The following is a 24,647-nucleotide window of genomic DNA, read 5'->3' on the forward strand; positions in this document are numbered from 1 at the left end:
TGCCCCCATCCACCATTTTCATTTGTATTAGTTTCCTTTATCCTTCCGGTGCTACTTTATGCATAGACTTTTAAAGAACTTTTAAAATTTTATATTGGAGTATGACCAATTAAAAATGTTGCAATAGTTTCAAGTGGACAGCAAAGGAACTCAGCCATTCATATACATGTATCCATATTCTCCTCCAAAATCCCCTTCCATCCAGGCAGCCACATAACAGAGCAGATTCCCTGTGCTATACAGTAGGTCCTTGTTGGTTATCCATTTTAAGTACAGCGGTGTGTACGTGTCTACCCGAAACTACCTCTCTCTTCCCCCCACCCTCCCCTTCAGGCGACTGTAAGTTGGTTCTCTAAGTCTGTTTTTATTTGTAAATATGTTCGTTTGTATCATTTTAGATTCCGCATATTCGGGATGTCATTCACTATTTCTGTTTCCCTTATTTCACTCAGCATGATAATCTCTAGGTCCATCCATATTGCTGCAAATGGCATTTTCACTCTTTTTAATGGCCGGGTAATATTCCATTGTGTGTGTGTGTGTGTGTGTGTGTACATACATACATCTTCTTTATCCATTCCTCACTTTATGCATATTCTTATACCCTCCCACCCCTATTCCTTTTTTATACAAACTACATCCTACTGTCTATATGTTCTGTGTTTCATTCTTTCCCACCTCCTCATACATGTTGATCCCTGCCTATCCATTTAAGAGGATTCTCCTCATTCTGTTTTACAGCAAATTGTGTTCCACTGTGTGGATATATCTTTTTTACAGTTGGGTTGCTGCCATTTTGTACTGTTAAAACAATGCTGCGGTGAATTGTGTATATACTTTTATACGCGGACAGGTTAGTTTGATTTTCAAGACCTGCGCTTGCTACTTCGAGTAAATGATTGGAGAGCTACTGCTGGATTCTCCCCCACACATTTTGCACTCTTACCGGTGGGAGAATACATCTCCCCACAGCTCAGTCAACATAGTGTTATCAACCTTGAGGATTTTTGTCAGTCTCGTAGGCGACGGATGATACCTTAGTTTAATTTGCATTTCTCTTATTAAGATGATTAATCTCTTCCTCTGAGGTGTAAAGGATATTTGGTCTTTTTCTGTGAACTGTCTGTTCACGGCCCTTGGTTCATTTTTCTATCTGGTTCTTGGTCCTTTTTAGTCTTTTTTATTGAGCAGAGATTAGAATGGGCTCAGGGCTTCCCAGTGGCTCAGTGGTAAAGCTTCAGCCTGCCAATTCAGTAGATGTGGGTTTGATCCCTGGATCGGTGGGGAAGATTCTCTAGAGAAGGAAATGGCGATGCACTCCAGTATTCTTGCCTAGGAAATCCCATGGACCGAGGAGCCTGGAGGGCCATCGCCCATGGGGTTGCAAAACAGTTGGACGTGACTTAGTGACTAAACAACAACAAAGAATGGGCTCAACTGTCAATGGACTACAAAACTACAGCTTTAAAAGAGATTTTCTTAAAAAAAGTAATTTATGTGTCTGTGCCCAGGTCTCAGCTGTAGCACACAGGACCTAGTTCTCCAACCAGGGATTGAACCTCCGTCTTCTGCACTCCTAGCACGGTCTTAGCCACTGGACCACCAAGGAAGTTCCTGCAACAGCCTTAAAGGAGTTATTCCTGCTGCCCTCCACTCCTTGGAAACAGGAATCCCTTAATTCCCAATTAGGAGAATTTTAGTTTTCTGACTTAAAAGTAATGTACCTTTACTACAGAAATATTAGAAGAAATGCAAACCACTCATGTTTGCACTTATATTCCTTTGTTAAGGATGTAAACTAAAAAGGGAAATTCTTCCCCTCTCATAACACCTCTCCCAGAGCTGACCATCGGGGAATATCAATGGTTTATTCTATACCCTCCTCCCCCATTAGCCCTGTTAACAATTTATGGGTGGAAAATGATTCCTTTCAGCGATAGCCTTTATACTCTGCTACTCCCCATTCTTCAAAGCAAGGAAACAAACAAAAATATGGCCATATTTAGGGGCTGTGGTTTGTGAGAAAGAACTTAGTATCCTTCCTGGCATCATGTAATTTTAGAAAACAGGGCCTTCTGAGAGGGGCCTAGAGGGAACAGGAAGGCTCCTTACCCTATTTGGTAAGTTACCACCATCTCAAAGTGTTTGATTAAACAGTCCTGTTGCATTGTCATTGGTCCTCCCAAATCAAGCTCTTGGTTAAAAATATTTTAACTTCAATTAGCAGCACATCAGAAACAATAACAGAAACTTGAACACATTGGTCATTTTAAATTAAAATTTGTATTTGGAAATAGAAATGCATAATAACACACTTTTTAAAAAATTGTCACATAGGAACATATCTTCCGATCCCACAGCATGCTTCATTTACTCAGAAAAAGTTACAGACACAATCAAAACAAAGAACTTTCATTTATAAATGTGAGTGCCTTTGTTTAGCACAAGAAGGCTCATGGGAAACGTCAGACTGAAAACCAGTGGGTTAGGGACGCAGAAGGTTCTGAGCAAGGAGGCTCAGAACCTCCCTGGTCTGCGTCCCATCTCGGGCCTTCAGTTTCCCTGGGCGCCAAAGGAGAATAGACTGGATGACTGCTAAAGTCCTGGGTGCCCTGGTCCTTTCATTTCAGAGAACAGTATACAATCACAACTGTACCATTCTCCCTTGATTGTAAACATCAACAGAATAAAAGTTAACATGCTCAGAAATTTTACTGCCAAGAGTGCTATGATTTTTTTTCCCATCTTCTGCAAAGGATGGATGAGGGTCCAGACCATCAGGCCACATTCACTGCTTATGCTGGAAAATGAGGGAATGCTAATGAAATTGCTTTTACGGGCTGACATTCAGGGATGGCAGAAAAGGACGTTCTGGAATGAATTCAGGACTTGCTCTTCAGGAGTATTGTAGTTCCTGGACAAAGTTCAATGGCCAGGTGCACACTTGGGCACATCCATGCCCACACACAGCAAAGGTGACTGAGACCTTGTTAACCATGAAGGGGAAAGAGAAATCTTAGCGTTTTCCCCAAACACTCAAAGCCTCTTGTAAACCATACTCAGGTACTTAAGCATTAATTTACACAATTCCTGATAAGCTGAAAACTGCAGATCTTCTCCCCGTCAGCATCAAGTAAGAAGTGGATTGATATTCAGAGGTAGTGATGTCAAGTCTATTTTATAAAATGGGCTATCTGCAGAAAGGCAGATAAGAATTCGCTTTAACATCCAATTAAAAGTCATCATTTGAAATAAAAATTATAGGGCTAGGATTTTTACGATGACTCTTACCATCTTTGGAAAATTTCCAGTTCAGAAGTTTAATCTGATTCACTTTCTTGGAGCTTCCACACACACCCGCAGCTGTGAAGAATCTAGCCCGCATTCTTTTCCCTGAAGCTGTAATCTATGGCTCTGACCCCATCACACAGAGGCTGCGCAGTGTCCCTGGTCAGGCTCAAGCCATCTTCCAATTATGGAGTGCCCAGCTGACTGGCTGACTCTTTCTTCCTTATACCTCACTGTTTATTCTTTAAGTTGTGTTTTAGTACTTAAGTCCCTATAGAATTTCTTCAACTCACGCTCTTACCAGTGTGATCGAAGTCTGAGGTTTTGACAGAAGAGACTTTAGATATTCTGCAGGTATGTGAGGCCCAGCAGCTGGTCGAAGAGTTGCATTTGAGCACCTTATATAGTCCTCAATCTGTCTCCCTTTATGATTCCTGCATTTACCCTCAAGGGTCAACTTAGTTTTCTCATACCTTCCCAAGTAAAACATTTAGTTCTTTTTCAATGCTAAAAACAAGATTTTTTTTTAAACAACAAAGACATGCTCAGCATAAACATCACAAAACCATGAGCTCAAATAGGTGATGTAAAAATACCATTGTCTTAAGATCAAGGTCTTCAAGGCTTAGACGACACATATGTACCACCAAGTTCTAGTATACATCGTTCCATATCATCATTGCTGTTGTTTGACAAAAACCATCACATGTTCTCTGATACAGTGGCATACCCACATCACTGAAATACACTACTGCAGTGTTTAACTTTTTCCATCATTGCTTGAAAATGTGTAGCATAGCATCGGCACCAAACCTTGCTAATCAAGAGAAGTGCTAATTTACAGTCATTTTCTTCTCATAATGATTTCCACGATCCATTTTTATTTCATCTTCATTAAACTCAGTCTCAACTACCCAATTGTGTTTGAGGTAGCTGCACAGTAGGTTTATTGCTAGGAAGTCAGCATGTTTCAAAGTTATCACCTGGGTCATTAGGTTAGATTTAGAAGTGAGAGGAAAATATAGTACCAGTTACACCGTTTGCTCACCTGGCATACAAATTAAAAACAAAAATCATCTGTGTCTTTAGTGATTAGAAATACAGATCTTTTGTGAGCATAGACACAATACAAGGAATCTGTTTCTTGGCATGAAAAGTAGAATCGGTGGAGAAGGACTCATATTCTATCGCTACCTTTCGATTAACCCGAGTAAGAATGTGCAGGAGCTCGCGCTCGCGAGCGTACTTTTTCAGCATCTCACAAAGAGCCTGGATGAACCAGGATCCATACTTTGAGTTTCGCCAGGAAAAGTAACCTATAGGGCAAAATATAACAGATAGTTGATGTCAGCTGATTTAATCAATTGTGACATATTCATGAAGGTAAAAACAACATAAACATGCATAGGTATTATTAGCCATAAAAAGAAAAATATACCATAACTTTGGTTCCAGGGGAAAACAAAACAAAAACCAAGTAGGTGTTGTCTATATAGCTCTGCTTTTGACAAGGAAAACAATTGCAGGCTAACTGCACCACTGAGTGAGAATTCTACTTCCTGGGCTTCCCTTCCAAAAGGGAAGAACTGGTTTATAGGCAGAAAATGCAAAAGCAAAGAAATAAAAAAGGATCATTATAAGTAGCATGGTGTTGCAGTGAGATGATTGGCTTATCCAAGAAACAACCTGCTTATGTATGCACACATATTTGAGGGTCTTTAATTTGTCCACAGGGCATCAGAATGGTGTATAACAGACACAGTATAGCATATTCAGAAGTCCAAAAAGGGGAAAGACTGTAGTTATTGTTCTTTTCCCAGATAAACTAGTGGATTCATTGCTGTGTTTTTGGCCACGCTGAGTGGCTTGGGGGACCTAATTCCTGGACTGGGGAATGGAACCGGGGCCCACAGTAGTAAAAGCACCAAGTCTTAATCACTGGACTACCGAGAAGTCCCTGGATCCATTGCTTTTAATCTGAACTGGAAAGATGCCTGGAGGTTAAAATAAATCACATCGACTATATTTAAAAATGTAACACTGTTTAAAAAATACGTTGGCCCTGTATTTCCAAACACACCCTGAGTTAGTTGTACGAGTAAACAAGTACATGATCAATATATGTTAATTTTTATGATGACAAGTGCACACATGCATAACGTGTAATACAACCATAGACAAAGCGGAGGTTGATAACCTAGTCATAAATCATTTCTAACCTTCTCTTCTCTCATTCCACTTCTACCCACTCATATGCTATTCATGTTTATACTTTCAGTTTCCTACCTCTCAAAGAATTCCTGGAAAACACACCTCTCTCCTGTTTCAGGAAGCGGGCGGAGCTCTGACTTGGCCTGAATTATCATATGGTTTCCACGTGTCATCAAGTTCATGAATGACACTGTGTAAGGCTGCTTTCTTACACGGGTGCACTTTCTAGTCAAACTGGGCTAAAGACAACTTTTGGAGACTTCTCTGTGGTTAGGGTATCCTAAAATCAGACACAGTGGCTTTTTACGGATACCAAAATCCCTACAGCCTTTGGAACACACTCTTCATTGTTTGAAATCTACATATTTCAGTATTTGTACGTTTCTTACCAGGTGCTGTAGAATATGCGTACAAGAAGTCTGCCTCAACCGGGATTTTCTGGCAGGCCATGTCATCCTCAGCACCACTGTCTGTCTCGATGCCGCAGTCTAGCTCTGTGCCTCGGCAGGCCTGGAGGTTAGAAAATAAACACCTATTTAAAAATCAGAAAAAAAGAAAAGAAACATTTATTGGGAAAAAAAAAATGTGTGTACATGCATAAATGTGTAACTTACTCCTAAGAAATGCAAAGGTTCTGTAAAAACTGATGCTAATTATTCAGAATCATTTTGCTAGAAGTCTAAAAATTAAAGTTTGTGTCATGTCTCCTAAGTGGTGGTTTAAATAAATAAAAAAGCAGCAATAGTTTAGTAACTTCAAGGAAAAAAAATTTTAAAAATCCTTTGGATAATCCACAATGGATTAATCCCTAATGAAGCCTCAATAACCAAATCACTCAGTTATCTATTACCTGAATAATGAAAAGTTTGGGCTTTCCAGTCAGACTTCTGCAATAGTCCCCTCTGAAGAAACTTGCTAATTTTTTCAGACTGACGGGTCCGTTTGTTCCAAAAATGATTCCTTCTTCACCATGGCTTAGAAGTACGCAAATAAAACTGCTCCTTCTGCTATGGTCTTCTTTAGAAACTGGAAAAACATTTACAGACAAAAAAACCAATGCAACTTTATTCAACAATTTCATATATACTGTAAGATGAAGAAATTTGAGAACCAAACTAAGAGATTGTGTAAACCCAGCTTCTTCACCATGGCTTAGAAGTACGCAAATAAAACTGTTCCTTCTGCTATGGTCTTCTTTAGAAACTGGAAAGATATTTACAGACAAAAAAACCAATGCAATTTTATTCAACAATTTCATATATACTGTATGAAATTTCATATATACCGTAAGATGAAGAAATTTGAAAACCGAACTAAGAGATTGTGTAAACCAGCTTGGGGCAGAGCAACACACCTCAGACTACTCTAGGGAGTTAGTATGAATAACTTGTTTTACTTACATAAAATGTATAGAGTAGGACTGTGTACAGTTTAGTTTCACAATTCTCATGCTTTACTTTCATATAGGTTAGAGCTAGACTGTATATACATTGGACAATGAAGGTTATTCTTTTCATTATTTCTTACCGTTGCTCATTAATTCCAACATTTCTTTACATGTAAGGTCATTTTTAATCCTGACTTCATATTTCAAGTTCATGAAGGTTTCCATGATGTTTGCTGCATCCACGTCTGTACCAGATCGACATTCCATGCCTTGAACAGAAAGTTACTTTTAATTGCATGAAAAAAAAAGATAAACTGCTTTGAAATAAACTATTCAGGAATCCACACAATCCACAAGAAACTCTTCCTTTCAAATGCTAAGCAAATTCAATATTCTGACAGAGGTGACACAAAGTTTCTTTTATTTCTTCGCATACAAGACACTTCACTATATAATCTGTTATCTGTGTTACAGTCACAAAGATGTTTTTCACAGCTGCTTAGATAGTGAAAAACAAATGACTTAAATGCTTAAAAAGAGAGGTTTGGTTCAATAAATTACAATTCGATTATAATATAGGATACTATGTTGCCACTGAAATTTTATAGACAAAATTTTGCCATAGGAAAATGGTCACTGTTATAAAAAAAAAAGAGTAGAAAATAAAAGGACCCTACTTTTAAGAAAAAATTATACACACACACATAAACATACACAAACACAGACACATCACCATACATAGACATATATATCAACACATAGCTCACACACTCAGAGGAACTATTTCTTTCTTTGATTCTTAAGTTTTCAACAATTCTAAGATAAATCTGTAGTTTCATCATATCTTTTCAGGGGAAACAAAAAAAACCCTAACAAACCACTAGGCCATATTACCACTGTTCAAAAGCCTCTAAGCCTTCCGACCACCATGAAACCATGATCATGACCGGCTTCATTTGCAGAGATGCGGGACCCACAGCAGAGAAGAGCCCAGGAGAACTCGAACAAGGCACTGTAGCTGCTGTGTGGCCGGTACCTCCTAGTCCTGGGCTTTCCTCACCCCTTTAGAGCGCCTTCCACATGTATGGACAGACTGAACAATGCCCTCAGATTTAAAAATCTAAAGTGTTAGGCATAGCAGGGGGAAGGCACCCAGAATTGAGTAAACTTAACACATACGAATAAAAAAAAAACTAGATGTATCCAGCTCCAAATTATTGTTGATTGTCTCTGAGTGGTGTGATTATGAATGATTTAAATTGTTTTCTTTTGCTAATCTGTAATTTCTGAAACTTAGCGCAATATATTATTTTTACAAAATTAGAAGTAAGTTCATCAAGGCTTTGACATTGGAAAAGGCAGGGAACACCACGCACTCGTGTGACAAAGCCATTAAATTCTGGCCCTGGTTTGTGAGCTGCTTAGTACTTGAACAGAAAACACCAGGCTGTCTCAGAGATGGTTTTGAGAACCCGACCTTCAAATTTCAAAGCAGAAAAGGAGCTCACTGTAAAGGTAAAGTCAGACTATGGGCCAAAGTAGTTTGGGGAGAGAGTAGAGCATGGCCCACCCCCTTTAAAGATAAGGAGGTACTCAGGCTGTTGTTGTTTAGTTGCGTTGTGAACCCATGGACTGTGGCCGGCCAGGCTCCTTTGTCCATGGGATTCTCCAGGCAAGAATACTGCAGTGGGTTGCCATTTCCTTCTCCAGGGCATCTTTCTGACACAGGGATCAAACCCATGTCTCCTGATTGGCAGGTGGACTGACTACTACTGAGCTGCCTGGGAAACTTGGGCTGTAATGTCCACACGATAAACATAACTAACAATGCTGTATGTTATACATGAAAATTGTTAAGAGAGTAAATCCTAAAAGATCTTATCACACAAAAAAACCACTTTTTTCTATTTCTTTAATTTTATATCTATATGAGATGATGGCTGTTCACTGAGCTTATATGGTCATCATTTCATGATGCATGGAAGTCCAGTCATGCCACACACCTTAAATTTATGCATGCTGTGTGTCAATTATATCTCAATAAAACTGGAAGAAAAAAACAAAACCCCAATAAGTTCAACAATGTAGAATTCTGTGGGAAGAGGGCATTATAATTAGCAACGTGAGGCAGAGTACCTAAGGTTGAAGGTGGTCTCTCAACTTAGAGCCAAAAGCAACATAAATGGGCCAGTTTTAGACACTCATTTTCAACTACACTTTCCTTATTCCTTATAATGAATCTAACACCCAATCCTGCTTACTTTTCCAGTGTAATTTCACTTCTTCCCCTTTTCACCAGCATTATGATAGATAGCCTCCTAAAGTGAATCAGGAGATTCTAATTTATTTAATTAAAATTCTAATATGATTAATATGCCAATTCAGTTAATCATGGTACCAATTTAAAAGTGAAAAAATGAAGGAACAGCCAAAGTGTTGATGCATATGGTAAATTATGCATGTCAAGTGAACACTATATTTCAGGAATGGGATATTATATAATCATTACAATAGCAGAGATGAAAATTATACAACAACACAAAAATGCTTACATGACATTACATGGAATATGCAGGAATACTGCTTACATGTTATGGGTAAATTTAATTTTTGAAAGGAACTGTTAAGGAAAACTTACAAGTAATACGGTAGGATGTTAATTAGCATTTTTAGGATCATGAGGGATTTTATTTTTCATATACTCTTAAAAAAAAAAAAGGAAAAACCTCTGAAATATACGATTAGATTCAAGCCAGACATGCACAGGGATGGAGACGTGAATCTGGGGATCAGGCTATTGTGACCCTAAGAGCAATTTCTATAGAGCGGTCAAGATAGTGGAAATATGAGGCCAAGTTTAGAACACGGCGTTTTCAAGACTTAGGGAAGGAGACAAAAATCAGATCAAAGCTTAAGGGGCAGCAGGCTTATAAAAAATAAGGTCTCTTTAAGGTGGGGAGTCTGTCTTCTTTCCAGGGGAAGAAGATAAAGCCAAGAGAACACATGAAGGCCCACGAGGTGAAGGGGTGCAGGGGTGGATTCCCAGCTCCGGCTGGAGGTCGGGCGCGCCAAGGCCGAGAGGTCCAGCCACTAAATCATCTGTGGGGCTCTGTGCAAGGACTCTTCACCTTTCGGTAACTAATGGCGGTTACTTTTCAGGGTTGCTAGGAGAATTAAAGAAGATTTCTGTGAGGTGCCTCACGCAGTTCCTGGAAAGGAAAAATACTTCTCCTTACTATTTGGTGAGATCCTTCCGTTAACATGAAAGAGGGAGCAGGAAGATAAAGAAGTGAGGGTTCCGCAGAAGTCAGGCCTGGGACTCCCCTGGCGGTCTGCTATTGCTACTGCTAGGTCGCTGCAGTTGTGTCCGACTCTGTGCGACCCCATAGCCGGCAGCCCACCAGGCTCCCCCGTCCCTGGGATTCTCCAGGCAAGAATCCTGGAGTGGGTTGCCATTTCCTTCTCTAATGCATGCATGCATGCATGCTAAGTCGCTTCAGTCATGTCCGACTCTGTGCGACCCTATGGACAGCAGCCCTCCAGGCTCCTCTGTCCACGGAATTCTCTAGGCAAGAATACTGGAGTGGGTTGCCATCTCCTTCTCCAATGCATGCATGCATGCTAAGTCGCTTCAGTCGTGTCCAACTCTGTGTGACCCTATAGACAGCAGCCCTCCAGGCTCCTCTGTCCACGGAATTCTCTAGGCTAGAATACTGGAGTGGGTTGCCATTTCCTTCTCTAATGCATGCATGCATGCTAAGTCGCTTCAGTCATGTCTGACTCTATGCGACCCTATGAACAGCAGCCCTCCAGGCTCCTCTGTCCAAGGAATTCTCTAGGCTAGAATACTGGAGTGGGTTGCCATTTCCTTCACGCACCCCCCAGTGGTCTAGTGGCTAAGAATCTGCACGAGCGTTCAACCCCTGGTTGGAAAGATCCCACATGTCACGGGGCAGCTAAGCCCTGTGGGCCATAACTACTGAAGCCCGCATGCTCTACAACTGGAGAGTAGCCCCTGCGAGTTGCAATTAGAGAAAGCCCTAACGCAGCAATGAAGACACAGCACAGCCAAAAAGAAAAAAAAAAAAAAAAAGAGAGAGAAGTCAGGGCAGGAGAGGTCAACCTACAGAAAGGAGAGGGAGAGATTTTGATCATACAAAGATTTAAGAGTTCATGTTGAATTGAAGGACTCGTAGGATCCTGGCTCTGTTTTTACTTCATGGCTATTCTATGTCATTAGTTTATTAATTAATAACATGAATTCTGCTTTTTTATACTATAGCAAATGTAAATGGTACAAATACTTGTAAAGGCTTAAAAACTATCATGATACATACCAGTATTTTTGTGGAAGTTCTTATTATTAATTATTATACATACACCCCTTTCAGGATAATCCATTTTGTATCTCTCTTCCAAGGATATTCCAGAGTCCATTGATTTGCTTCCATGTAATATCTTTCTGTTTGGAAATCAGACAACAGTTTACAAAGAGAGAAGTGACCAATGCTGCTATTCACATGAATACAAACTTCTCTAACACATAAGAACAGTTAACATTTGTTGAATATTATGTGCCGGGTTATGTGCAATAGGCTTCTCCTCCCTAAAATTTCATAAAAACCCACTTCACGGATAAGGAAGTGATTACTAAGAGGCTAACAGTTATGCAGACCCCGTGTAAGACAGAAGGCTGAAAGCATCTGTTGAACTACAGGGTTCATGCTTTTAATTTCTATATTGTTTTCCTTTACATTTTATTAAAAATTCACTAAGTACATTTTATACTTAGCCACCTCATCCAGCTGCTGAAAGTGGCCCAGGACAGTATGTAAATTAAATGGGGGTGGCTAGTTTTCAATAAAATTTGATCGAAACAGTCTACAAGCCTGACCGCCCCCCTCCCCCACCTGGCCAGGAAACAATAACCAAACACTAATACCTATTGTTCATGTACCCATACACTCACCCTAGGAGTATTTCACATTATATGCAATTTAAAAAAAAATTGTTGGAAAAAGACTAAAGTAGTAAATTACGTTCTGTATGGTAGGAAAATGTGTCAATAACTTTAAAAGGGTTTTTTAAAAAGGCAAAAGGAAAACACCAAAAAACCCTCTAAAATGAGATTGCATTTCAATAGTTTAATTTCTAGGCAAATTCCTTTGCTAAACAAATACTGCAAAAATCTTTATTAGTAATCTAGTAATAGCTCTGCTATAACAGTACTGTTTAGTACTAAAATTAATTTATAATTCCCTAGGTGGTCCAGAACAATAATACTGTACCTCAGAAAGAAACTTTTAGAATTAAATGTACCACAAGAGATCCCAAAGGGATAATAACAGACATGGATTAAAATAAGAGTGTTTATCTTTTCCCTTTCTCCATCTATTGGTTATTGAAGTATTAATAAGCAAAATATTCCAAAAAGGAAGACTGGGAAGGAAACAAAAAAGGGAGAAAGATAATCTATAACCAGGCAATTATTCCCCAGACTGAGAACTCGCATTTTACCTTAGCCTTAAACTCATAAACAGCAGGCCAAAAACCCCCAAAACAAAACCTCTTATCCTGCGGAGATTCCAGAAGGTGCAGCTGCCTCTCCAGGGCCATCCTGCTACTAGCGCGGGGTCTCCAACCATAGGTCAGGCCCCCTCCAACCTCCCCATATTCTATCCAAGTTTTATTTTAAGGAGATTCAGAGAGGATAATTTAACATGCGTACAGTCACACAGCTGTCACATGAGGTAAGAAGTCATCTGGGCCTCTCTGGTTTGAAAGCCCCAATTCTGTCTGCTTCCTCAGAGTTTGCTGTATCACACTACACACACCCACCCTCCTCTGCTGGTATGAGATTCCTTTTAAATACTCACGTCTCTGAAGCTTTGATGGATTTTGAATCCACTGAATTTTCAGTGCTCTCCATGGATATTTTTTATTTACTAGAATATAAAGAAAATAGATGTTAATCAAAATCAGTCATTCTAAGATCACGGCATTATATTAATTATGCCAAAGATTATTTCTCTAAATAAATGTGCTATATGGATATTTTCACATTAGCGGTACCACCACTGCCCCAGCTTCACCTCTGCTGTGCAAGGATTTTTTGAGTCAAACCTGAGAACAACAATCTTTTATAAAGGTGCACACAACGTAGCCCTTTTCTCTTTCCTTTTTAACTGAGTTATGAAATGCATGCAGAGCACAAATAAGTGTGCAGCCTGACACAGTTTTACATTTGGCTGCTCCCCTAGATCAAGATACAGATCGCAGCTTGTTTCTACTGCAACAGATCCCGTCATTGGTTAAGAACTGCCTTCCAGCTCAACAGAGCTAAAAGAAAACCTGAAAACTTCCCATTGAAATGGTATACCTCACATAACACAATTTTATGATGCTTAGATTCCCAAGAGATTCAGTGCCACAAGTTCCAAACCTCCACAAAACCTTTACTCTTCAACTAGACATGAGAACCCCACTTTCTCATTTAAGGTGGTCGACTGGCTTGAGGAAACCTGGAAGTAAAAACTACAGTTCCTGCATCCATTCTTCCATCAGGTAATTCTGCTTACCTTCCACAGTGAATGAGTCCTTCTAGTCAAAGCAGCTACCACTTATTGACCATTTATTACACAGCAAGTGCTGTGCGAGGCATCTTATCTTTTATCTTCCCAACAACCCGAAAAGGCAGGAAACCCAGCCCCTAGTGATGAAATGACTTCGTCTGCAGCCACAGAGCTAATGATGGTGGTCTTCTTCCCTCTCCCGCTGGCTGCCTTGGAAGAAGCCACTCTCTCACTATTTGCCTGGAGTTCTGCCAGGTCTTCTCTGGTTTTCCAAAAGCAAAAGGTACTTCCTATGATCATCAATCTGCCTCCCTAAATAAAGCATATAGGAAAACAGGGACAACAACCTTTCTCCAGCCTCTAGAAGCCCTGCCTATCTCAAAATTCCAATCTAAACAGAACTTTTAACCTTACTCTTATGCTAAAATCAAATCTTAAAAGAATACATACCCCATCAACAAGACTCCCTCCTAGGGAGGGAGCTTAGGACTAGAGTTGCACAGTGCATATAGGTAATTAAGAGTCTGGAACTCAGGGAGAGAGCAGGGCTGGAGACATACTGGGCACTCTGACAACGAAAGCGTTACTAGAGGAAGCAGGGCCAGCCCGAGACTCAAGAGCGGACAAGAGATGGGAGGACATCAGGTAACTGGGGTGTACCAAAGTAAGCAGAAATCTTTCAATGAGCATTTGATCATTACAAATCTTGCTAAAAGTTCAGTTCAGATGAGGGACAGAAGACCATTAGCTTAGGCAAGAAAGTTATGGGGACAGTAGAGATTGTCAAGAAAAATTGTCCGAGACTTAGAAATAGGCAAAAGAAATTATTGGATGTTATTTTCAGGTTCAGTTCAGCCACTCAGTCTGTCTGACTCTTTGCAACCCCATGAACTGCAGCACGCCAGGCCTCCCTGTCCATCACCAACTCCCAGAATCTACCCAAACCCATGTCCATTGAGTTGGGGATGCCATCCAACCATCTCATCCTCTGTCGTCCCCTTCTCCTGCCCTCAATCTTTCCCAGCATCAGGGTGGTGCTGGGCATAATCGTCAGAGAAAGCTCAGGGATTACCTGATTTTATAGGGGTTTTTTCCTTAAGATTTTAAATTTTTTTTAATTTGAGTATAAGTGATTTACAGTGTTGTGCTAGTTTCAGGTATAGAGCAAAGACAATCAATTATACATATCCACATATCCACTCTTTTTTAGATTCTTTTCCTATATAGGTTATTACAGAATATTGAATAGAGTTCCCTGTGCTATATAATAGGTCCTTATTAGTTATCTATTTTATATATAGTAGTGTGTATATATGGAGAAGGCAATGGCGGCCCACTCCAGTATTCTTGCCTGGAGAATTCCATGGACTGAGGAGCTGGTAGGCTACAGTCCCATGGGGTCACAAAGAGTCGGACACGACTGAGAGGCTAAGCACAGAGTATGTCAATCCCTATCTCCTCATTTATCCTTCCCGCCCCCGCCCTTTACCCCTGGTAAGCATAAGTTTCCTTTTCTACATCTGTAACTCCGCCTGTTTTGTAGATAAGTTCATTTGTACAGGGTGTCCTCTTTTGACTGACCTCCTGACTAGGCTGTTTTACAACTTGTAGGAAGTTAAGCCACAAGAAAGGGAAGCCATGCAAATGACTCTTATTGACAGCAGTGAAAATAAATTTTGTCTTGAAATGATGTAACTAATTTGCAACTTGCAGAAAAGATGACCCTCTCAAATAACACTTTATTGTCCTGCAGGATATTAACCAGTTTCCCTTCTGCTAGTAAATGCATTTCATTATATCCAACCATTTACATCTGTGTTTGTTGTTCAAAGTCTCCTTTGAACTGGTCTTATCCTACTAGTTCTATTATCAGTTAATTGAATAAGATATCTGACATGTATTTTATATTTACACAGCATCCAAGTTTTATACCTTTTGAAAATTATACTTTAAAAGGATCAATGTTGCTGCAGTGGGTTGAGGAGACAATGGGAAAAGAAAAAAATGAATAAACACAACATGAGTAAGTCAACGTAGTTTTACTGTCAAGGGGCAAGGGGGGGGATGATAGCTGAAGTGGGACCAGGAGTAGAGGACACTTCTTGTTTGGCTTGGTTTTAAAGATGAGCCATCTAAGGCATGATTTTATGCTGATGAGAATCATCCATAGAAAGTGAGAAATTAATAAGGCACGAGGAGAAAAAGAACAAAGTTCTTGAAGGAATGAGAGAGTCTGTGAATCTAGTTCACATATGGAGAGAGAAGTATTGGCCTCAGGTAAGAACAAGAACACCTATGACAAACCTAGACAGCATATTAAAAAGCAGAGACATCACTTTGCCCACAAACGTCCGTCTAGTCAAAGCTATTTCCAGTGGTCATGTACGGGTGTGAGAGTTGGACCATAAAGAAGGCTGAGCACCAAAGAATTGATGCTTTTAAACTCCGGTGCTAGAGAAGACTTTTGAGAGTCCCTTGGACTGCAAGGAGATCCAACCAGTCCATCCTAAAGGAAATCAGTCCAGAATATTCATTGGAAGGACTGATGCTGAAGCTGAAGCTCCAATTCTTTAGCCACCTGATGCAAAGAGCTGACTCATTGGAAAAGGCCCTGATGCTGGGAAAGATTGAGGGCAGGAGGAGAAGCAGATGACAAAGGATGAGATGGTTGGATGGCATCACCAACTCAACGGACATGAGTTTGGGCAAATTCTGGGAGAGAGTGAAGGACAGGGATGCCTGGTGTGCTGCAGTCCATGGGGTCACAAAGAACTGGACATGACGTGGCGACTAAACAGTAAGAACAAGTGAGGGCTCATCCACTGTCGTGCAAGGAAGACAAACTATGTGGCACCAAGTATGAAGACTGGTAAACTGGATGCAAGGAGGATGACGCACTTCTCGTGCGATCACATCCATTTGCTCTTTATTTAGAAAACTTTGCGACAAAAACCCCCAGATGTCTATCTATCCCTTCATGTGTACTTATCCATGCATTTCACCAAGTAATACAAAAACTAACCATGCATACATCTAGCACAGGTGTATGAGACAGGTGTTCCCAGACTCGAGTGGAAGGGACACAAATTGGTATTACCTCCTGAGGACATGTTGGCAAAATGTCCTGCCATGTCTCAACAGAAGCCTTAAAGTATGCTCTAAACACTGCTAAGAATGCAGCCTAAGGATGCAAAGACTTCCAGCTCAACACAGTTTAAAACAAAACCTCTCGCTGGCCCTACTTCCTCTAGTAACCCTAATCTGGAGACTAGGGAGAGAAGAGAAGGGGAAGAATATGCACTACTCATCAAAATATTGAGAATTTGGACAGAGAAATAGTGAAGCCACGATGTAGCCAACACACTGGTTAGATAGCATCTTTACCTTTTAACCTGTTTATTAACAGTAACTATCTCTGGGTGATGGGATTACTGGCAACTTAATTACTCTTCAATATTTTTGTATTTTTTCTACATCTGCATCTTTAAAAAGTTAGGAAATAGTAACAAAGACTATTTTATAAAATAATATCTTTCAACAGTGGTGGACTGTACTAACCAGTATTGTGCTAGCCAATTTCAACTTTCAGTCCTGTTTCGAAAGCAATAATAGGGGTAGGTTACTAGTATGGAAATCCCATGCACAGAGAAGCCTGGGAGGCTACCGTCCAAAAGGGTCACAAAGGGTTGAACATGCCTGAGTAGTGAACATGCACAAACATGCACTCTTCTGAGAGCAACAACACTTCCTTGAATGCTGTAGACCACGTCCCAGCCTGTCTTTCTCTTTTTCTTCCATATGTACAATAAATGTGTATTATTAGGTACAGAGAAATCTCAGACTTCCTTGAACCAGAAATATGGAGGCCAACTTGCCTCAGTGCATGTCAAAATAATTATCTACCCATGGTTGAAAAATAAAGTTTTGGTTAATCTGATTAATTGAGAGAACAGTACAGGGTAGCTAACAATTGTGGAAACGTAGGCAGATACATAACAAATGGTTTATTGATATTATATTGTAATCCACGAGAAAACAGTATTATCTATATTTCAAGACTTTCCAGCCAGTCTGTGGAAGATCCAGAGTGAAAACACAGTGGAATGGGAACACAAGACTTAATAAAGATAATTTCTGAAGGGGAACCCAGAGCTCCTGCCGGCGTCTTTCTGGCTCCAGAGTTTTGCCTCAAACTGGGCCTTTGCCAAATGTGGGGAATACTGTATTTCAGGAACCCCTAAATGCTGCTACGTTCCATCAATGATCAAGGCCTTAAGTTCTTTTACCAAATATTTCTGCAAAGAGCGCAGTGATTATTGGACTGAAACACTAACTTCTAACAATTTTTTATTTCTTGCCATCAGTAGAGCTCTGGGATAAAGCAATTCTATCCTTGTGACTGATAATAGGAGGTTTAGATTTACATAGCGGTCAGCTTTCCAGAGTTTTAAAATACAGTTGTCTCTTGAACAACTGGGGTTTGAACAGGACAGGTCCACTTACATGTGGATTTTTTAAAATAGCAAATCTACAGCATTACACCATCCAAGGTTGGCTGAAATCCACGGACATGGAACTGTGGATATGAAGTGCCTGCTATAAATTATACACTCAGATTTTCAACTGTGGGGAGGGTCCCCTCTGTTGTTCAACGGTCAACTGTGTTTGGCTTCTTGGTTCACACCATGGTTAAGATTTCATCTAAATATAAGGTGACTTTCAAGTAATAACTTCCTTTTCATACATTTAATCAACTTTCTTTAACCAAATCATTCTTAAAAGTTAAAAAAGTTAAAAAAAAGTTTCAGTTAGATTAGCCTTAATATAAGTAACTGAAGTTAATAATTTCCAAAATTAGACATCAGAGACAATTTTGTTTCAATAAGGTATTTGATGGCTGAAAGAAAAAAAAAAGCACCTGAATTCTTTTAGAATTGGATTTTTCTATTTGATAAGGATTTCTCAGGGACAAATACTATAAGGTATTATTTTGTTCCCTTTATTATTCATAGACGATTGAAAGTTTATATAATGGTAAGTAAAACCCTCACTGCATCTGACATTTGCTTTCTGCCTGTCACCATCTGTTTTTCCCACATGAAAACATCTAATCCACCCTCTTGGGAGCAGAGCTTTGGTTTCTGCGGAAACAAAAGGGTTAAACTCAGCATGACCTCATCTCCATTAGCGAATGCCTGGCTGAATATAAGTTATTCTAGGTGTGGTGATCTCATCTCAGAAGGATAAAAAACATTGTCCCCCAAGGGGGGAAAATGGCCTGTATGATGACAAGGAGTTTCAGTTCTTAGAACACTGTTATTTGACAAAACATAAATAGGAAAAATATAGAATAGGGGCTTAAAAATACATTGTAGAACAGCAATGAACTTGACACTAATTGCCTCTTACTGTACTGAGTATATAAATCTTCCCATCAATTCAGGGTGCTCATGATAAATTTCTGAACACATTTTGGGTCCCAGGGAAGTTCTAAGATAGACCAGTTGCTATCAGGTGGCAGCCTGGAACCTGACTCTTATAATCAAGTCTCTGAATTCCTAGATCCATTTAACACTTGCCAACGAAGCTATAAGAGCCAGATGATTCAAAAAGTTAAAGGTCCTTCCAACGATGCTTTGAGGCATAGTGATTTCCGTTTTTTATAGTTCAGCCGACTGAGGCTTACAGCAGATAAGTAACTTAGGACTCTGTCCTAACTAGGATCTGTCAGCTTCCCTCACTCCTACCTGACTGAGTACTACCTAGGAGGGGTAATGATATCACTAATTTCAAGGAAGGAAACAAATGCATAACCTAGAAACACTGAGACAGAAAGCATAGATAACATGATAGAAACTGACTGCAGGGACAATGAAATACTATAAAGTACACTTTCTCTAATTCATGAAGAAAACAGGAATGATGGTTATGGTGTTTTGGGGGTCACTGGGTAATTTACTTCTAAAAGTAAAATTACAAAATATGAATAACTTTCATGTTAAGCATCGAGCAGTTTTTTCTGTATCTCCGCTTGTCTCTAAAGGAAAGGTGAAGCCTTTTCACTATGATTTCTAGGGAGATTACTCAGTCCTTCTTCAGTATCTGTGGAGGATTCATTCCAGGATACCCACCTCCCCTTCATTCCCCACCCCACCCTTGCCACCCCATACCAACATCTACATATGCTCACGTCCCTTCAAGTACAATGGTGCAGGAGATCTGGCGCTCCATATATGGTTACAGATCCTGCAGACAAGACAGGTGGCTGGTACTTTGGCCAAGGAACTTGAAAAACATCGGGATTACATTTATTAGCGATGAGAAAGGGCAAATGCTGAAGGACTGATGCTGAAGGTCCAATGCTTTGGCCACCTGATGCGAAGAGCTGACTCATTGGAAAAGACCCTGATGCTGGGAAAGACTGAAGGCAGGAGGAGAGGGGACGACAGAGGATGAGATGGTTGGATGGCATCAGACTCAATGGATATGAGTTTGACTAAACTCCGGGAGTTGGTGATGGACCAGGAGGCCTGGCATGCTGCAGTCCACAGGGTGGCAAAGAGTTGGACAGGACTGAGCGACTCAATCGAGCTGAGAGAGGACAAAAATCTCAAAAGCACTTATGTTTCTAGATTTGGTAAGTGAAAGAGAAACCAGATTTTCTTTTTTTCACAATAGTTTGGATAAGTGGAGATTTCCGCTGTGACATCCTAGAGCTTTTATAGAAATAATTTCCTAACTGGTCTCTGCATTTCTTTGGGAAGAATCACCAAACTGGATATTGTCCTTTGGGCTGGTGAACAGCTTTTACTGAAATAATTTCCTAATTGGTCCCTGCATTTCTTTGGGAAGAATCACCAAACTGGATATTGTCCTTTGGGCTGGTGAAAACCTTTTACTGAAATAATTTCCTAACTGGTTCCTGCATTTCTTTGGGAAGAATCACCAAACTGGATACTGTCCTTTGGCCTGGTGAAGTCAGATTGTTAATATTTATTTTGTAATAAAGGAGGAAAGTCACACATGATAAGTAAAGTTAAATACAGAAGAGATGAAGTTCCGTGGTACCACACAAACACAGCCATCCTTTCCTTTTCTCTGGAAAGGCCCATACTACCAGGAAGACAGACAGGAGGGCTCCCCACTGCTCGAAGCCATAGGCGAGAACAGACACATGCTTACTGAGTGCCAAGGGCCTGCATCCCCTCACCTGATGCCCCATCCTAAGATGGTATCCCTGAAAGGGCAGAAGAAGAAATGGGAAGTCTTTGCCGACCTGAGTATTATGAAATAAACCTAGAATGAAGGCTCTGGGATGCCTTCTTTAAAAATTACAGATACACTTTAAGACCTCCTCCCTCCCACTGAGAATCACTCCTTTGTAGAAGCAATTCAGTTTTACAACCACCTGCCAGAGAAGGTCTGAAACTGCGAAAAGCCAGGGTCAGTGGTGTTGATTCATTTGTGCCGGGACAACTGACTGAACACCAACTGTGTGTGGAGGGGTCATAAACCCTGAGTGTTTGAAGTAATGGAGAATAAGATCTATCCCTGTGTGTGACCTGCCCCGAAGCTCACTATATTCAAAAGTGGCTCAACAAGACAGGTGCCGATGTACAGTACAAAAGAGAGAACTTTATCGTGTGTGCGTGCTCAGCTGTGTCTGACTCTTTGCGCCTCCGTGGACTGTAGCCAGTCAGGCTCCTCTGTCCATGGGATTGTCCAGGCAAGAATACTGCCGTGGGCTGCCATTTCCTCCTCCAGGGGATCTTCCTGACCCAGGGAACTAACCTGTATCTCCCGCATTGGGAGGTGGATCCTTCCACTGAGCCACCAGGGGAACTGTATCTTACTCTACTCTAATTCAGATACTCTGAAAGCAATTTGAAGAACAAAACAGGTGGAGAATTAATAACATTACACAGAGATTTACAGAGCATTGTCACAGACATTATCTCATTTTATCCTCATAATAACCCTGCAAGGTAAGTATATTAACTGCTGCCTGATTTATGGATGAACTAGGAAAGTGTTGCCTTTGGGAAGTGGCCTCAGGTTCTATGACAGCCAAGTACCTATCCCCCTCCATTTTATTTGGATTTGTCACAAGTGTACACAACAGTATCTAACCGTCTAAGTACTCTACAACTTTTAGATCCAAACACCAGTGCTTCCATCTCTGAGGCAGAGCCTAGAGAACTCACACTAGACACCAGAACTGACCTAATGCCATTCACAGAAAGACCGGTTTTTAGCATCAGAAGGGGCCGAAGCAGTAGGAAGTTGTGTTAAATTAGGTGTGAAAGCAAAACAGTGAAGAAGCATTGTAATTACCTCTATCAGACGTCAGTCTCTTATAATCAGTTATAATTGCCTCTATCAGATTACAGTCTCTTAAAATGCAAGGAGGCTAGGCTTCTTTTCTCAGGATTGCGAAAGCAAATCTGACCTAACTAGATGTTTCTTTTCTTTCTTACTGGGAATAGGTTTTATTGCTACACTCCAACTAACTGTTCATTCCTTCATTCATTAAAACACATTCTAACTTTCAAAAGCCTTCATTGCAAAAAAGCAAAGCAAAATCAAACCTCAAACAGCAGGTTGGGGTAGGGATGGTTTAAGCTTTTACATTTCATTCTTAGAGATCACGTAACTCTAACATATTCAAAGTGGCAGAGTGTATTTTGACATAGGCAGGTCTATGCAGCTTGCTTGGCACTATCCTGCATACACACACAGTTAGAGAAACTCCTGTATTTCACCTCTACCATTCCTTTCTAGTATGCATCATTTAATTATAATTTGCTAAGTAACCTTAGAATACATCTATTTTTTTTCTAGATAGGGCATAATTATTAAAAAAAAAAAAGCATAATATTGTAGTATTGGCATTTATTTGTACCAGGCCCTGGATATGAAGAAAGACAAGGAACAAGATAACAAGCCAGAGTTCCCCGTGGAATTTGCTCAGGAGCTAATAGAGGAGACTGTAAAAAGCAACTGCAAAGGATATGACTTTTTCCTCTTAAGACCAGGCAGATGCAAAAGGAATACAGAATACTTAACCTTGAAATGCTGAATCAGAACATAAGCATCAATAGGAGTTTCTCAAGGAAAGGTGTGGTGATGGGAAGACAGAGGGAATGCAAGACCGAGGAAGAAAATAGTTGCTGTTGAGATCAGCTTTGCTGTGCAGAATGTGACAGATAAGGCAGAGAGTGGACCAAGGAGCTAACCTGTGCTTGACTTTGTTAACTGTTAAGGGACTGGATTTATCCTTCGGGCAAAGGAACAGCTTTCTGGATTTTTATTTTTATTGGATTCCTCAGCGACTGGAGAGGGGCAGAGGACATGGACATAATGGAGGCCAATGAGAAGGCTCCTATAGCCAGGCGAGCACTTAGGGAGGCTTGCATCTGAGATGGACAGAAAAGGCCAGATCCAGTGGATTTCAGGAGGTCTAAGAGGCTTGGCAGCTAACTGGAGAAGCCAGGAGAGTTAGCTGAGAAGGTTGGTTCCTAGTTTTTTGGCCTGGGAGCCACATACTGAGAACTGGGCAAGAGGCTGCTGCCTTGGGAAGTGAGGTTTGACAGCAGACCCACTGGAAACAAGAGTGACTAAGGAACTCTTTTTCAACTTGGGCTAAGGGGATTTCACATGGGCTTCCTTCCTAAAGTGATTCAGACGTTTAAAGAGCCTGCGATGCAGGAGACCTGGGAATTTCACAGCCTAAGGGATTTGGGCCAGGAAAAATAGTCATCAGCGTGAGCTAGAAGGATTCATGTAAGCCTTCAGCTCTGAAAATGAAGAGGAGTTTAATACTTGAAACTGGGACTTCCCAGGTGGCTAAGTGGTAGAGAATCCGCCTGCAAATGCAGGAGAGGCAGGTTCCAACCCTGGGTCGGGAAGATCTCTTGGAGGAGGAAATGGCAACTCGCTCCAGTGTTCTTGCCTGGAGAATCCCCTAGATCAAGGAGCTTGGCGGGCTATACAGTCCATGGGGTCGCAAAGAGTCGCACTTGAAATCACCTCTTTGAAAAGCAGAGTCAACCACCTCAACCTGAAAAAAAAATCTAGACAAAGGCAGCAGAGACCAAACCCTCACCTGAAACCTAACTTATTCTAACCTGAGGATAAGTCCCGAGGGCCAAAGCCTCGAAAACAGCGCCAGCCAGGCTCCTGCCCTCAGGTCATCTCGTCTCCGCTCTCAGCTTCCTCACTCCCTTTCCTATTCAAATTTCAGCCTGCGATTTCCTCTGCCTCCCGCTCCCGCGTCCCACCTCCTACCACTCGGCTTCGGCGCTCCCGCCGGGCCTCGCCGCGCCTCTCCTCCCCCAGCTCATCCACCCGGGGCAAGCCTCCTGCTACCAGGCTTCAGCGTCCCGACCGGGTCTCCCGACCTCCCCCCACCTCCCATTCTCGGCAAGGCCACCTGTCCCCCGGGCTCGGCGTCTGCGGCCAGGTCTCCGCTCCCCAGCCTCCCGCTGTCCGGCCGGTCTCCCGCCACCCCCCGACCCAGCCTCTAGATCCTCGGCTCAATCTCGGTCCCCCGGGGCTCGGCTCCTGCAGCCGGATCACCGTCCCCCGGCCCAGCCTCCAGTCCCCCGCCCCGGCCCGGAGTGTCTGCATCTGCGGGCTTCAGCGCTAGTTCCCGCCCTCGCTGTCGTGGCAAAACAAAGGATCCGTCGCCGGATCGTGCCCGTATCCTCTGTCTCTTCCTCGGGGCAGCTGCAGGCCGGTGCAGATCCCCAGGGCAGGCGCTGGGCTTGGGGGCGGGGAGTGGTGGTGGAGGGAACCAGCCCAGGACTGACAGCGCGGCACCTGGAGGACATCACTCACCGTTCAGCCACCTCGCCACAACTCTGCTGGACTCCACTCCTGGTCTGCTTCCGCCGCAGCCGCGCTCAGAGCTGAGCCTCAGAGTAGACCCCGCCCTCGGCCCCGCCCCTCGCCCGCCCCTCGCCCGCCCCTCGCCCGCCCCTCGCCCGCCCCTCGCCCGCCCCTCGCCCGCCTCTCTGTTTTGAGGGCTCCGTTCAGCGTCGACACGTCCATCAGACCCCGACTCGCCCCTCCCTGCGCCCCGCCCGCCCGCGAACCCGGCTCCCTTACAGGCCCCGCCCCGCCCACCCTAGAACCCCGCCCCTCACAGGCCCCGCTCCGCACTGGAACCCCGCCCCTCACACGTCCCC

At 41.9% G+C, this 24,647-nt stretch overlaps 1 protein-coding gene across 2 annotated transcripts; it reads right to left on the reverse strand.

Annotated features, from left to right (window-relative positions):
- Nucleotides 1-2,264: 2,264 nt before the first annotated feature.
- On the reverse strand, nt 2,265-24,360 carry CASP3 (caspase 3). 2 transcript variants are annotated; one of them, XM_065947171.1, is made up of 7 exons: nt 24,298-24,360; nt 12,763-12,831; nt 11,224-11,348; nt 7,027-7,155; nt 6,350-6,525; nt 5,889-6,009; nt 2,265-4,604 (listed from the first exon to the last, which is right to left on the reverse strand). In XM_065947171.1, exons 2-7 carry the CDS (start codon nt 12,813-12,815, stop codon nt 4,381-4,383), a joined length of 828 nt encoding a protein of 275 aa, XP_065803243.1. In that variant the 5' UTR covers nt 12,816-12,831; nt 24,298-24,360; the 3' UTR covers nt 2,265-4,380. The 2 variants fall into 2 exon arrangements, with proteins under 2 accessions (XP_065803243.1, XP_065803244.1); XM_065947172.1 differs by lacking the exon at nt 24,298-24,360 and having other exon boundaries at nt 11,224-11,344.
- Between the last annotated feature and the right edge of the window lie 287 nt (nt 24,361-24,647).

Source organism: Muntiacus reevesi, chromosome 10, assembly GCF_963930625.1.
Source record: "Muntiacus reevesi chromosome 10, mMunRee1.1, whole genome shotgun sequence".
Taxonomy (NCBI): domain Eukaryota; kingdom Metazoa; phylum Chordata; class Mammalia; order Artiodactyla; family Cervidae; genus Muntiacus; species Muntiacus reevesi.